Source organism: Leptidea sinapis, chromosome 1 (genome assembly GCF_905404315.1).
Source record: "Leptidea sinapis chromosome 1, ilLepSina1.1, whole genome shotgun sequence".
NCBI classification, from domain to species: Eukaryota; Metazoa; Arthropoda; class Insecta; order Lepidoptera; family Pieridae; genus Leptidea; species Leptidea sinapis.
The window spans coordinates 30,530,351-30,547,519 of NC_066265.1; the positions used below are offsets into that span (position 1 = coordinate 30,530,351).

Genomic DNA, 17,169 nt, shown 5'->3' on the forward strand with positions numbered 1-17,169 from the left:
CAATATCATTTAAAGGTTACACTACATGATAATTTCGCTTATCATCACTTTATAAATCTAAAAGTGAATTAAACACAGATATCAAATAAAACCGGACAAAAAAAATATATTAAAGAATTTAAAAGTCTGCAATACCTCATTAATTGAGACTTTAATTCATGGATTCTAAATATACAGTGGCCACACTGTCTTATAAAAATTGTATGGCAATAATTTACTAATATTTGTACATAAAACCACCATACCTATGATATACTCAGGCGATAGCTTCTCATATGACACAACCTAAAGTTGATAGTTGCAAACTTGACAATTGACAGTTGCAAACTTGACAATTGACAGCTGACAAATTACGAAGTGAATATCATGAGCTAATACAAAATAAACATTATCTAAATTAGGTGGTCTACTGAAACGTGACATTGGCTGAATTATGGTGTTCTTTCCAAAAAAGCCACTGAAAAGAATAGAATAAAATAAACATTATCTGTCTTACACGTTAGAATTTTTGATTGTGAAAACATTTACAGCATCATTGGTAATCTTTAATAATGTTATAAGTGTAAAATTGATGTAACTGTGTAAAACTCATTTATTAATTAAAAAAAAAAATTGTTACTTATTGTATATAATAAATTAATTACTTCTGTGCATGCTGTGTTTATTTGTAAGTAATCACTACATTTAGTTCCTAGAATTTAATTGTAATTTTCTATATTTGTGTGTATTATTGTAAATAAACCTAATAAATAAATAAATAAATAATTTGTGAATATTTACACATCCCAATAAAGACTTTAAATTTTGTTTCTTGTATCTTAGGGTAAATATCATTGTTTTTGTAACGCTGTGAGTGTTGCCAGCCTTCTAGGTGATACACTCACCTGCTGCTTTTCTTTTTAGTACCCATGTCATATCGATCTGGTTAAAACAATGTGATACCGCTTAAGGTGGGGTGAAAAGCTGTTAATTTAACATCGATATCAATTTAATAAAAAAATTAATATACATACATCCTATTCCTATTATATACATATGTATATAATAGGAATAGGATGCTTTACAAATGGTTGTGAAATTTTTTACTTGAATACTTAAATAATTTATACGTCTAGATAGTCTCTTGCTGTTAGACAACCGATAAAAACAAGCCAGATTTAATACTTTAGTGTTCGTGAGAAGCTAGGTCTTACGCTCGCAATTTGTATCACATTTTGTCTAAGTGTGCGTGCATTGCTCAAAATAGAGGTTAACTCAAAAATTCAATTTTTTCGACGTTTTCACAACTGTCATAGTCTATCTAGAATCAAAATAAAAAAAATATACATACGTTAGTATATTATATATATTTATTTTAATATCTAGCAATCTGCCTTGGCATTTAGCTACAGGTTATGCAGTTCTAATTAATCTTGAAATGGTATTAGTCCAGTGACCAATCCATTTTCCTATAGCCCAGTGGTTAGTGACCCTGCCTACTGAGCTAGAGGTCGCGGGTGCAGACATTCATATGATGAATATGAATGTTTGTTTCCGAGTCATAGATGTTTATATGTATGTTTACATATATATAAACATATTATATGTATATTGTATTAAATATATCGTTGCCTTGCGCCCATACTACAGGCTATGCGTAGTTTGAGGCAAGATAATTTGTGTAAGAGTGTGTCAATATTATAATTATTATTATATAATATTGAGGTCATGAGGGGCTTTTCTCTTTTGTCTTTTGAAAGAACTTTCACTCATCAGATTGCAGGCGAGTACGTTTGCGTGGGCTGTAATACGATTTGTGTAAAATGATTTAAGTTTTTTTTTATAAAATCGTTGTGATTACCGAGGGTTCCATCGCCCGCCTCGTCCAGCAGCGAGCGCGCCGCGTGCGACAGCAGCGCCAGCGGCGGCACGTCTCCGAAGCCGGCGCCCACTCCCCCCGCTCCCACTGCTCCCCCCGCTCCCCCCACTCCCCCCGCCTCCACGAACGAGTACCCTGCCGCGTCTGCGGCGGCGTCGCGCGCACGCACGGCGTCTCGCGCCGCCACCACCTCCCGCTCGAGGGCCGCGTGCTCGCGCTTTAGTCGCTCGTGGCTCGAGCACTTCTCTTTGTGTTCACGCTGCAGTAAAAACCGGTGTAATACTACACATACCATATACAGGATGATTTGTTATATTTTTCTTCTAAGATGAATACACAAATACAACAAAGTGCCGCATCGTTCATAAAATTTTGCCGTATTTAAAATTTTATTTGTGTATTAATCCTAGAAGTGAGGGATATCACTTTAAAAAACATAACAAATTGTTTAGATTTACAAGAACGACATACAAGTCAATTCCCTAATATGCAAATATTGGGGTTGAGCAGGTTATCAACTGTAAAGTAGATCCTGTAGATGAAGCCACAACCTGAGAGTTGAACAAAGCATACAAGACTTTATGACGATACGTCACTCGAACGGTTGGCTCGGTTGGTTAGAGCACCGGCACGGAACGCCGGAGGTCGTGGGTTCGAGTCCCGCATCGTTCATAAAATTTTGTTGTATTTCAAATTTTATTTGTATATACAGGGGTGTCTCAATATTTTACTTCACGCCGAAACGGGACGATAGGAGAGATAGTAAACATCATCAGAAAAATAAGAAAAAAATCCATCCCATCTTCTTTAGAAATTACGGGCATTAAACAAAAAAGCAGATTTCTTCCATTCTTTAATAATTTTTATGTAATTGTGGTTAAAATTGCTTTTTTCTCTTCTTATCTAATCACAATAAATTATAACATAATTGCCCCAAATTTTGTGTCAAGGTGACGAGCGCAGCTGTGGTGTCATTCAGAATTTTTTGGGTTTTTCAAGAATCCTGAGCGGCACTGCATTGTAATGGGCAGGGCGTATCAATTACAATCAGCTGAACGTCCTGCTCGTCTTGTCCCTTATTTTAATAATAAAAAAAAAAAGTATTATACACTTGCGCGTAAAAGTAAACAAACGCCACTCGCTGCCAAAATTTGTGCCAATTAGGACATTATCTTTCACTGAACAAACATTACTTATCAATATTCTACATAAACCTAGAACATATTATGGTACCTGTAACTGTGCGTACTCTTCCTGCAACTCCTCTATTCTGTCCCTCATAAGCTCCAGCTGGTACCCCAGCGCCGCCTTGTCATTGTCTAGCTGAGCGTTCAGGATCATCGCCTTGCGGAACTTCTCCTCGACCTCCTTGAGATCGTGCTGAAAATTAATAAATTATTTGTTGATTAAGTACTTAATACAATTAACAATAAGGTCTTTTTATTATAGTACTGGATTTAAGGCATAAAAGGCATTTATTTTCTGAAAATTGATTCCTTTAGAATTCTTTTTGATGGCATTTCTAATATACTAGATACTACTACCGCTACGGAAAGAAATGGCGCAAGAAATTTTCTCAGCATTCTTTTTTTTTTGCGCTCTTTTAAATAAAATATACAACATTGTACTTTCATTGCTACTGTACTGTCAAGCAATTAAAAAAGAAAACAAATTTCCTGTCCGTGAAGTTGATACATTGGTGAACTTTTCAGTTTATGAGAATGTTCTTAATGGAACCGGTTAGTGACCGAGTGCAGTCTAATTAATTGATTCATGTTGCTTACTTTATAACTGATTATTGCCCGATCGATTTTCATTGATCAATTGATCTTGTTTTATAGATAGCTGGTGTTTGAATATTAGTGGTGCGGTACCAACCTATTAAGATTATACTCATCAAAGAGGATGTAAATACTACGTAATGACAGGAGGGACTGCCTAAGTAAAAATTGAAATTCAGTTTAGTATGTAACGGTAACACGTCAAAAAGTAGTAATTACAGTATCGCGTTTGCCCACGAAGTATAATCCGGCTAAGTTTGAAAGTGAACAGTTGCTTATAACGTAGTGGATTTCAGCTATGTCCTTTTTTATAAGATTACTGCCGTCATCTGTCAATGACTCCGTTTCATACAATCGAGTGAATCGCTTTTTTCTTAGAGAGTAAAATGTCAGAATCCAAATTGTTCTGCATTTCCTTGATAATGGATGTATCTAACATCCATTGTTATGTTGACGACAGTGTTAGATATACCGTACAGGACTCTCTGGAAAATTTGTCGGTACCAGTGTCGGAAGAAAATTGTTATCATATATTGGAATCTCTCTACTTTGCTTTAGTTCTCACGCGAACTTGAGTTCGCTCGGAATTTTGAAAATGAAACTTTGTCAATTAAATCCTCCGAAAGGTCTAGGTTCCCGTGTCAAAATGCAAAACGATATATTAGGCCGGCCAATATGCGAGCGCTTTCAAGGCGCAGCTCCGGCCACATAATATGGAGTATTGGTCTCATCTCTGGTCTGAAGCATCGCAGCATCAGCTCAAAGCATTTGACCACAACGACAACGTAGATCTGCTCGAATTGTGATCGTTTGGACTTGCGCTTTCGCCATTGTGTCATCCAGGCATTTATCAAGGGATGTGTTCTGAAGAGCTGTTGGATCTTATACCTGCTCGAAATTTCACTACCGCGCCTCACAATTTCAAATATTATCCGTCTGTATGTGCGGCATTCCCCTGCAGTGCGATTTACGAAGTACTTTCTTCCACGTACACATTCTTGCGCTCTGTTTCGAAGAAAGCAAATTTTTCACCTTTCTAAAAGACCGGAAAAGAAACTGTGATTTCTCTGCTCTTGCAAGGGTCCGGGCAGCGGTGATTACTTACTACCTGATGACCCGTAAAAGTTCAAATGGAATTGCCGGATCCGAGTGCAGGGGTCCAACGGGATGGCAGTTCAACTCACCCTCAAATCTTTGACACTGATGACCTCGTCAGAGTCCTCGGAGCTCCGCCTGGGCGAGTGCAGGCCCGGACTGAGCGCCGCTAGCCTGCTTCCAGCGCGGCGTCCCACCGTCTCTGTAACACAAAATACTTTAATATTATTTATGTGCACTAATAAATTAGTAATAAAACGTCATTGCTTGCGCCTATGTCGTGGGCCGAGTCCTTCCCTACGGGCGTTGGAGTGATTATGAATGGTTTGGTTGGTCCTGCCATCGCATAACCACATTTTAATTTTTACTCTACCAACACTGCGTCTTCCGTGGTCGGCATTCGAGGACTTTACTGCCCCAACGGCCATCTGTCCGTCGAACTATGTGCCCTGCCCACTACCACTTCAGTTTCGCAATAATTTGGGCTATGTCGGTTTGGTTTTCCTACGGATCTCCTCATTTCTGATTCGATCTCGCAGGGAAATTTTGGTTCTATGTGAAATTGTTTATAGTTAGGTAGTGCCAGTTATCGTGACAGCGTGCTAATAGTATCGCAGCAGCAGTTAACAACATAGTGTCGTCTCGCTCGCACCTGTGTACATGTCGTATGCCTTGTCGGCATGGTCCTCCTGCTCGCGCTGTTGCCGCTCCAGCTCCCGCATGCGGATCTCGCGAGCCTCCGCGCGCGCCGCTCGCCGCGCCGCTAACCGTTGCTCGGCCTGCAATTATAACAGCTTCACTTAGATATCTACAAATCGAAAATCAAAAATAATACTTAGATGTTTATCAATGTCAGTCTCCAACGGACCAGCATTACCTACATCATTGCGATAATGCATCACCGGTCTAGATCAAAATGTGTTATACGCACTTCACAACGATTAGTGACCGGAAAGAGAGAATGAAAGAAAAATTAATTTACTCACATAAATTAAAAAAAAAAACAATTAATTTTCAAAGATTGTACCAACTCGTTTAAATTTATATTTACAGTTTTTGCTTTCTATAAAAACAAGTTGGGTGGTATACACTAACCCCCAATTCATAATAGTCTGCTAACTTAAAGCATTGCTAATTCTCACTCTGTCTTCTTTTATTGACCTTAGTCAGAATGAGAAAAAACACTCCTTAGCGGCTGTTTTAAGTTAGCGGACCATTATGAATAAGGGGGTAATTCATCCCTTTTAAGAGGCTGCATGAGAACAAAATATATCGCAAATGAACACATGGTGTAACTTCAAGTACTAATATTTTATTTTAATTTGGAGGTACGTGTGTAATAAAATAAGCTTTGTTTATCTTTTTCATACCGCACTGTCACTCGACATATTCTCAAAATCGTCCAACGTGCCGCATTCCACACCTTTATAATACATCATTTCCAGGATTAGATATTTTCTATCTAACCAAAATATATTATACCAAACAATTACGACAGTCAAAATAACTAATGTTGTGATTACATTTCCGTCTATAATATTCTCATCATAAGACCCAAATGCCCCACATAAGATATATACATACCCACACATACCCCACATAACCACACATACCCCACACACACACGTAAGTAAACTGAATGTTAAACGTACTCACTTTGTTTTTCTTGTTTCAGTTTATCTTTAGGAAGTTATTTAAGAATTTTGTCTTGCCTAAATAATATAAAATCTCTGTTGGCCCATGTTTTGTTATACAACACTTTAGCAAATATAAAAAAAACGGATTCGAGTTCTTTCGTTTCTTCGTATTTTCAATGAAAATTTACCATAGCAATGTATATTTTGTTACACAATCAAAAAGTAGAGATTTCAACGGACAAAAAGCCCACCGACTGTTTTGAAAAACCTGATATTTTGTCGTAGGAAGTTTCTATTGAAAATTAGGATTCTTTTTCGATGGTCAAAATAAGGTGAAACAATATTTATTTTATCTATTTTTTATTCATTACAAATAACTTAACTTGTGTGTTTTAAACTTTCAATACCAAAAGTTACTACTTTTAAAATTAATCACAACTGTTTGCGAAACGATACATTACTGCAAATATAGTAATATAAATAGTAAATTCCAATATAATAAACAAAACGGGACCAAGAAGTTGTTTACTTTAAATATTCAAAGCATGACAATATCATTAAAAAACATGTCGTTTTTAATACTATACGGTTTCAAGAGAGCCTCGTCAATTTAAATAAATTAACAGGTTTACTTCAAAACAGTCAAAACAAGTTTACGTTCTGTAATATAATATGCTATAAAACTAAAATTGCTGGTGTGACTTCAGAGTACAATAGCTACAATGTAGTTTGATGTAATCCGCTACCTAAGGCCGGGTTTACATAATTCGGGAGTGAAAAAAGACGTGTGGCACTCGGGGACTGCCGCGGTAAAGCTATTGCATAGCGTTTTTTATCAACTTATGCAATTATAATTATTTTTTTATTTTATTTATGCAGTATATTTTTTAATGAAATTAATTTAAAAAAAAAGGCAAACGGGAAGTGAGTAAAATTTAACTTGCAAGATTTGATTACAGACAGACAACGGGACAGGTGAAACTAAATAAAAATGCTAGTCATAATAATAAAAAATAAAAAAAAGTGATGAAAAAAATAAAGAAATTAAATAAAAATCAAGACGTACCCCAGGCTCGAACCTGGGACCTTCTGCACAAAAAGCATACGTGATAACCGCTGTTCCACAGCAACTGAAATGACCGTGGCGAAATATCTGTATACATCTAGTAAGTAAGTGTTAGGTTATTTTCGTTACGGAATTTCTGGATTCCACGCTCAAGGCTCGCGATAGAAGCTATGCAATAGCTTAAAAGGAGGGACACCATTCGCTCGCCATTGTTGTATGTGGTAAGCCCTGAAACGACTGCTACATCAAGAACTAAACTTAGCTATCCTTCAGATACGATTTATAAATAGACTAAAAACCGGCCAACCGCGAGTCGGACTCGCGCAAAAAGGGTTTTAGTACCATTATCTTGAAAAATTATTTGATATGCCTGTTGCTATCATTAGGTTTGTATAAGTTTTACCAAAATTGACTTAACAATATACAATAATATTATATTTATATACATTAATAAATTTACATTTTTAAGCAACATAATATTATGTTTACGCAATATGTATGAAGAAATTTGTGTGACTTGGCATAGATACATAAATAAATAAAACGGTATTATAGTGTATTGGTAAAAACCTCAAATTAATCATATAATTATTTATCTCAAACGCATAAAAAATAAATTATTATTTACATTATGGCTGAAAATCTAAATTTTTTTATGACATTAAGAGACGAGACGAGCAGGACGTTCAGCTGATGGAAATTCATACGCCCTGCCTATTACAATACAATGCCGCTCAGGCTTCTTGAAAAACCCAAAAACTTTGAACGGCATTACAATTGCGCTCGTCACCTTGAGACATAATATGTTAAGTCTCATTTGCCCAGTAACTTCACTAGCTATGGCGCTCTTCAGACCGAAACACAGTAATGTTTACACTTTACTGTTTCACGGAAGAAATAGGCACCGTTGTGGTACCTACCCAAAATCTAGCCGGCAGGACACAGGAGTGCAAGGGAGCCTCCCACTGGTAAAGTTTTTACTAGTTACTTTGAAAACTCTGTGTTTTTTTTTATAGAAGAAGGGTACAAACGAGCGTACGGGTCACCTGATGTTAAGTGATCACCGCCACCCACATTCTAAAACCAATTCGCCACATGTTTCGCTTCTGTGGAGTGTGGGGATGTAGTAGTACTGAATTTGTCAAACTCGAGCCACCTGAGAGACATTATCGCTTAGAAAACAACGTGTAATATTATAAAGTGACAACCCTCAATTTTGGCATTAATTGCTAAAATTAAAGTTGAAAAAAAATTATGAACGATGCGGGACCCGAACCCACGAACTATCGCATTCCGTGCGAGCGCTCTTCCACTGAGCCAACCGTTCGAGTGACGCCACATTCATAAATCTTGATATGGCTTGTTCAACTCTCAGGTTGTGGCTTCATCAACAGAATCTACTTTACAGTTGATAACCTGCTCAACACCAATATTCGTATATTAGGAAATTTAATTGAGACGTCGCTCTTTCAAATCTTAACAATTTGTTAAATAATTGTCTATTAACTAATTCATATTTCTAATTATACATATATCATTATGAATAAGGCGGGAACTTCAGTAGTATCTATAGTACTTTACATATAAGAGCTGGTAGAGTCTTAAATTACGAAGTACGCGACGGCGACTGTCCGTTTACGACCACTGGTTCACCTAGTTGTTTGAAGACCTTAAAGGCTATATATATAATAACTCTTGTGAGATTGTGTATTTATACACGTCGATAGCCGTACAAGTCATGACGCCTCAATATTTATAATATGCCGTCCTACAATGGATCGAGGTCTGATCAAATGAATTTCTAAATGACAACTGTGGTTGTAATCTATAATTTCTGTAAATAAGTCAGTAGCAAGGGTCAATCCGTATTTGTCACTATATAAACAAATAGATTTAATCGTAAAATAGCTATTGATAAATTAATTGTAATTAAAATTATAAGAATGCTGCGGAACTCGAACCACTCGCGTTCCGTGCGAATGCTCTTCCAACTCAGCTAACCGTTCGATTGACGTATCGTCATAAAATCTTGTATGCTTTGTTCAACTCTCAGGTTGTGGCTTCAATGAATTTTATTTGTGTATGAATCCGAGAAGTGAGGGTTATCACTTTAAAAACATAACAAATTGTCCCTTTTTTTATTCAAAATTAATTTTAACGGGGACAGGCTGCCATCTTAGTGACGTTAGGTACAGGACATAAAAAAATCACCAATCAAAAGTACCGTTTGTATGCTAACTATGAAGACATTGATCTATATACATATATATAATGATAATTGTCTTTTTTTAAGGCTATGAAACTACCACCATTCGATGCGAAATTTATTCTAGATGGTTTATGGCTACTTATTTTTCAAATTCGAACGTTCCTTCCTTTAAAAATTCGTCCAGCGAAGCGGGCGGGAACGGCTAGTTGATATAACAAAGTTTAATCCCTATTCCAACACACAGGAGTTATACAACAAATAACAGACTTACGGATAGCTATATATTGTTTCCCAGCTTCGTCTGTGTAACTATGACTGCTATCACAACACCAACAATTGAGGACTGAGTGTCCACATTCTCATTATAATTTCCTTTTATATGTAATTCATTACTTTTATATTTATTGGATCCAATTTTTACTCAGATGAAAATTAATTAAACTTTGAATATTAAAAATATTTGAAGAAAAATTTGAGCAAATAGTTTTAGAGTAAATTTATCGCCACGAGTCGCTACAATCAGGCACAAGAGATACGACGAAATATCAACCGGGCGCGTAGCGAACACTCGCGCAAGTCGATCCGGCAGCGCTAGCCTATCCGCGACCTAACCCAACAACTTATAATTAGATGACCATTCCCACGTCTATCTATATATATTGCTAGATCTGCAGATAAGAATTAACGTTATTAAATAGACCACATTATCTATATCTATATATATAAAAGAGATTTCCACCGGTAACTGACTCATCACGAAATCTCAGAAACTACAAAGCCTACAAACTTGGAATTTGGAAGGTAGGTTCTTTCTTGGACGTAGGTGCCAGCTAAGAAATGGATTTGAGAAACTCCCCCCTAAGGGGTGAAAGGGGGGGGGGGTCCAAGGTTGTATTAAAGTCCTATGTTTTTGAAGTTAGAGACGTGAAAATCGACATTTAGGTTATTAGTTTTAAATAATAAAAATATGTGTAAGTCATTTTGGGAAATCCCCTTTTAAGGGTGGTAAAATAGGGGGCTAAAGTTTGTATAGAAAACTTGTGATAATATATTATAGACTATAGTGTAAGTAACGTGCATTAAGTGCAAAAAACACAAGAACATAGGTGCTCCCCTTAATAATGGAGGCAATAAGAATATTGCTTATAATAGAAACAATCTTCGTTTTACTTAGTAAAGTAAATTAAATTGCCTGTTATTAACTAAAACTAGATTATAATTAGATGATAAGAGATATGATAGGTTTTCATCATAAAAGGAAAAAAACATTAATTATATATAAGGTTCTGTACTCGGTGGTTCTGTCATTATGTACCGACAAGCAGTAGAGACCATGAATTATTTGGGTTTCGGTTTGAAGAACCCTGCAGCTAGTGAAATTACTTGCCTATTGAGATATTTGAGAGAAAGATGCAGCTCAGAATTTTGGTCTACGCATACCTTTATATTATACAATATTTTATGAGAAAATTAATAATATAAAGATCGGACTTGAATTGGACAGCAAATTAAAAGTAACTAATATTCAAAAATTCTAATTCAAAATAATTCATCACAAACTAGTCTGTAGGAGATTTTGGAGGAGACCTTACTGAAAAAACAGATAGTTGTCGATGTGTATAGAGATGTGTGTACAAATATACAAACAAAATGTATTTTGAATTTATTTTCTAAAAAAAAATCATGTCAAATCATTATAAAACACATTTTGAATTACAATTTGTTATTGAACGCATTATAGTAATGTTGCAATGCATCTATAAGAAATGAGGAAATCATTCATCAAATAATTTTTTGTCCGTTTTCTCCTGCTGGTCTCTGAATAGGCTGGATCTAAAGAAAATGCAAAAGGGGTTCCACGCAAAAAAAAATTCATGGAATTGTTAATAAAACATGATTCAATAAAAGTCATTTATTTTCTCAAAATTGATTCCTTTAGAATTCCTTTTGATGTCATTTCTAATAACTACTGGATACTATTACCGCTTCGGAAACAAATGGCGCTCTGAGAGAGAAGAAGCGGCGCAAGAAACTCTCCCAGTATTCTTTTTTTACACTCTTTTCAATAAAAATATACAATATTGTACAGTCATTTCTATCGCTATAAAATAATCACAATCTAGTCCCAGGGTGTCCGAGCATTTAGATATTCAGCAGTGGAGTAATAAGATTTACGACAGAGTCATTTTTTTTATAAAACATTTAAATTTATTTATAGATAATGCCTGAACAGTGGCTAGGACATTATTATAGATTGACAATGTTCAAATTGAAAGAAATACATTCTACTAGGACAAAGTCACGGCCTACTCGTAGATAATATAAAGTGGACACGTAACAGTCTGTTTGAATCATCAAACATTACACAGTTCTAGGGGAGTTACCTCGCGGACTCATCCCGGCAATGTAACTAAACGGCAATGTAATTAATAAGGCACCGCGGTGCCTTATTAATTACACAATTTCACACGACAATAGAACGCTTAATGCGACGCGACCCTTTACCACATATTTTAAGAAAAATAATAACCTACGAAGTAATACGTAATAATAGTTTGACGATCAAAAATATTAAACTTAGGTTACTGACAAGATTGAAGAAGATGGCTGCTTGGACCCTAACAAAAGCATTGTGAGAGAAACTTGCCGTAACACAGAGATCAATGGAGAGGAGTATGGCCGGTTATAAACTGCAGGATAATATAAGAAACACTGACCTAATGAAAATTACGAAACTTACCGACGTACTCAAACGAATCAACCAACAGAAGTGGAGATGGGTCAGAGCACATGATGCGAGAAAAAGTGGTGAAATGGAGCGAAAGACTTACAGAATGGTACCCAAGAGATGGCAAAAGAAAACGAGGAAGATGGCACACAAGGAGGGAAGACGAAATAAAATTGACAACTGGAGAAGAGTTGCCCAAAACAGAAGAGTCTCCACTCTTCTGTTTTGAGCATCGTTGGAGGAGGCCTTTCCCAATCGGCACGGCGAACTAAGGGACCTTTTTTACTTTATAGCTTTAGATTATAGGTTTTTCAAATGTAAATTGTTTTGTAGTACGGATTAAAATGGTTTTAATATTATTACCGACAAGATTTACAAACTAAGGCCCATATTCGCGAAGGGTCTAAACTCGCTATTCGTGAAGAAGTGTGTTTTGTCCCTGTCTTCGTAATTGTGAATAACAGAGACAACAGTAGGTACACTTCAACACGGATTACGTATTATGACGCTTTCTGCAAAACCGACCTAAGGCCGTACCACACTTCTATTTGACGAACTTACAGCACAGAATTTATTTAGCATTCCTACCACCCGAAATATACTTGAATAACATTACATACACCCAGATATAGAAGAGAATCTAAGAGGGAACTCACAACCAGTGTTGGATAGACAAACACACATACCACACTTTATTAGGTATTTTATAGAACATTATGACAGTAATCACGACAATCAAAATCAAAAATCCTTACACAAACAATGAATTCAAGTTCTAAAGGTTGATGCATCACATATATATGGTAATTCATATTTATACAGCATTTTCTTTATTACTTTTTATGAAATTTTTTATATTTAAAACGCTTTTTAACTATGAACATGGTTCATATATTGGATGCAGCACTAAGGAAAACTCAAAACATTTGGATAATTATGGATTTCCGCAAAGTAACGCCTACTTCAATAAATTTCATTACAGCTATTGTAAACTACCGTGGCTGTTGAGTTCTTTGTATAATATGTTCTTCTCACAAGCTCCAAATTTTTCCGAACATAACATATCAGTAATTTAAATTAAACATTTCAATAACGATTCAAAAGCGGTTAATTTAAGCCTTGTTATATGGAGATTAACGGCCTTACAAATAAAATTGACATAAAGTTATAATTAAGCATAAACCAAGAATATGTAAAATTTTTACAAATAGACATTTTGCTTACGAATGGTTTGTTCGGACGTATAACGTTTCCCGCGTTTATTTGCAAGGCAGCTTGTCATTCACAAAACTTCAGAATTATCATTGTATTGACAGTGTTGTCAACGATATACCACCGAGTACAGAACCTTATATATAATTAATATGATTTTTTTTATGATGAAAACCAAACTCTTGTTACTTTATATATAATCTAGCTTTAGGTTAAAAATAGGCAATTTAATTGAAACTTACTTTACTAAGTAAAACTAAGAAAGTTTCCATTATTAGCAATATTCTTAGTGTCTCTATTATTAAGGGGAACATCTTTGTTCTTGTGTTCTTTACCCTAGATGCACGTTATTTACACCTTAGTGTATAATATATTATCACAAGTTTTCTATACAAACTTTACCCCCCTTTTTTACCACCCTTAAAAAGGGATTCCTTACTTATCATCAGTTATAACTTTATACGAAGTTTATTTGTAAGGCCATATGTCTCTAGAGAGAAAAAAAATAACGCGCTGCCAATCAAGTGTGCATTGTACAGAGAAAACAACATTGTTTTTTGCGTTTCATAATTACACGAGTGTCGATGTGAGCGGCCTATCTTGGGTTCTCGGTAGCCGCTAACGAGGCGGAAACCAACCGCTTAAGGTATCTAACTGGCGGCCGCCGACGGGACAGTTAACATACTAATCATGAAGTAACGGTGGCAGAGACTTTTTATTAGCAGTAAGAAGAATGCAATGGTACGAGCTGTGGCTATCAATATCTAGACGGATTCGTAAGTTTTACGTCGCTCGGCAATGTTGTTAATCTTTTCAAATTTTTTTTTTTCATATTCAAATTCAAATATTTTTATTCAAAATAGGATTCAAAATCACTTATTGAACGTCAAAAAATACCACCCATTCAAAAGAGACTGCCTCAGACCTGAGAAGAATGGGCGCAAGAAACTCAGCGGGCTTTTTTTATATAAAAATATGGATTACATTGTGATATCGTACAATAAACATTTATAATTAAAGAGCCTGAGGGTGTTCGCTTCATTCCCAGTCCGTGGTGTCATTAAGAAAATCGTTTATGCTATAGTAAACTTTCCCACACCAACGTTTTTTAACAATTATTTTAAATTTCGTAACACATTTGTTTTGTTCATTTTCTGGGATTGTAGAAGCATATACATCGCCAACAAAAGACTTACTAACTCGACCCGACCGAGTAGTAGGCATAGCAAGTTTATGTTTGTTCCTCGTGTTAAAATTATGAATGTCACAGTTTCTAGAAAATTCCTCAATATGCTTATGTACATACAGAACATTATCAAAAATATATTGAGAATAATGCATAAGAGTCGGAAAAAGGGCAATAGGCTCACGTGATAGGTAGCCGCTCATGAACATCCGCAACACCAGGGGTCAAGATATGCATTCTCTTTGCCTGAAGGTTCCTAAGTCCTATCGGTTCGGGAAAACTGCAGCCGGTAATTGATTCCACAAAGGGGTTGTACGAAGGAAGAAATTTCTCGCGGTTTGTAGAATGCCAATGTCTTTTATTATGCGGACTGTTTAAAGGTCTTTATTATAACTGTGTTATTAAAATTACAGAAGAGGCAGTGTTGGTAAGCCTCCCACAAGATGGACCGACGATCTGGTCAAGATCGCCGGAATACGTTGGACGAGGGCAGCGCAGGACCGCTCGACGTGGAGATCTTTGGGGGAGGCCTTAGTCCAGCAGTGGAAGTCTTCCGGCTGATGATGATGATTAAAATTGACCGCAACTCGAATGTGCGCCTAATCTGCCTGAAAATCAGGGTATTTCCATGTCCGTCTAAGGTCAGTACGAGTTGATCAACTTTACACACAACCTTTGAATATGAAATAACTTCGCTGGTGTATGCAAAGTTTCTCATGACGTTTTCACAGTAATACCGTCGAATAACGTGCATAATATGACTTCGAAAAATCGAAAACACATATTTAGTAGAAGCCTATCTGTCAATTAGCCCTGATTCTCAAGCGGTAAAAAGAATGACTTGATGAAATGAATGAAAATCACGAAACGTACTTTTTGACGTTATAAACCATTTTGGATGTAAACTTCTTAGAAGCAAGACTTATAGATACAAGTTGTCTGTAATAAGTGAATGAATGAAATGAACTTGAGAGTTTTGGCAAACAACTTGATAGTAATTGTTTTAGTGAGATATTTTACACAAAGGATGGTAGAAAATTTCGATAATATGGAGAAAGATTTTGGGTATAAAAATCTAAAGTAGTTTAAAACTCAAATATTTAAATAATCTGCATGGAAAATTTATTGGTTAGAATAAAATAAAACCCCATATATTCAATGACCTAAGTGCTAAAATTTATCTTGCAAAAATGAAACAACCTTTAATTATTAGGTATCCTGGAACACAAGTTTGTATCGTATCTCGCTTAAAATAAACCAATTTGGGTAAATAAATTACTTTTTTAAATATTCATAAGCCTGAGAACCAGTTCCGTTGAACGAAAACGAAGCCGCAGCGCGGACGGCCTTAGTAAATATTTCTACACACGTCATCCAAATATTATGTCATTGTATTCAGAATTAGTCACTCGTCGAGTACAGTCAACATAACAATTCTTTCCTCACGTCTTAGTTAAGTTCTTCCATACTTACGCAATAGTTTTATTCAAACGCTTTAACGTTTATTTATTATTATGAAACTTAACATAAAATTTAACTACTAGAACACAATATGTGTATTTTTTACCGTTTATCTTTAAATAAAGACAATGCAATCTAAAGCATCGAATAATATATTAATATTGTATTAACAACATTATTAGCATTTGTAAATGAAAAAGCATTAAAAATAGCGATCACTTCTTCATAGAATACTTCGATTTCATTGGCTTATCAAGTCATTGTAGTGACAGCAAAAAAATTGACTTTCAAATTTCTTTTTTGTTCTAAAAGGAAATTATGTGTTTACTTACATACAAACAAATGAGTCGCGTGGCCAACAGACAGAGTATCTCCAACGAACCGTGCACATCCATCGGGCGTCAAGGTCACCGTACAACGGTCACACAAGTGTTTTCAGATAACGCCACATGCGCACTAGCAAGTAGCACACACGGTCACGAGACAGCGATGCTCACAGTTTTTTGTTCCCAACACATTGGAAAATCATTCTCAGATGACAAAAGAATAAAGATGACACGTGTGTGTGTGTGGTGAATGAATATTAACTTGTAATTCCGTGCAATAATTATTCAAGCGTTATAGTCAACATAAACCCTGCATAGTTATTTTAATCTTGTATACTATACAATAACATTAATGCAGATTGTAAGGAAGCATCTTCGGGATCTTTCTTTCTCATGCAGTCCATGTTTTATCTGGCTCTTGCAATGTTTACGCAGAGTTGATCAGAGCTAAAGCATTGAAAGAATTAATAAATTGTTACATTGAAAAAAATAAGCAGAATCTTTGTCCTATTAAATTTCTATAGTTTCAAACTTCCTGCACGTAATTTTTGATTTGGCGTTTGATACTAACATTCATAAATAATTTTAGGGCATTACTTTCTTCGTCTGA

The 17,169-nt window shown here is 35.7% G+C and overlaps 2 protein-coding genes across 2 annotated transcripts in view; one reads left to right on the plus strand and one right to left on the minus strand.

Moving 5' to 3' along the window:
- The window catches only part of LOC126964668 (germinal-center associated nuclear protein), a 357,720-nt gene that overhangs the window by 271,656 nt on the left and 68,895 nt on the right, over positions 1–17,169 (plus strand). The window lies entirely within an intron of this gene.
- The window catches only part of LOC126964584 (leucine-rich repeat flightless-interacting protein 2), a 31,955-nt gene that overhangs the window by 11,793 nt on the left and 2,993 nt on the right, over positions 1–17,169 (minus strand). The window contains exons 3-6 of the mRNA XM_050807785.1: positions 5,387–5,513; positions 4,824–4,936; positions 3,092–3,238; positions 1,841–2,117 (exon numbers count right to left, since the gene is read on the minus strand). Of these exons, the coding sequence (XP_050663742.1) occupies positions 1,841–2,117; positions 3,092–3,238; positions 4,824–4,936; positions 5,387–5,513 (664 nt within the window). The remainder of the gene's footprint in view (positions 1–1,840; positions 2,118–3,091; positions 3,239–4,823; positions 4,937–5,386; positions 5,514–17,169) is intronic.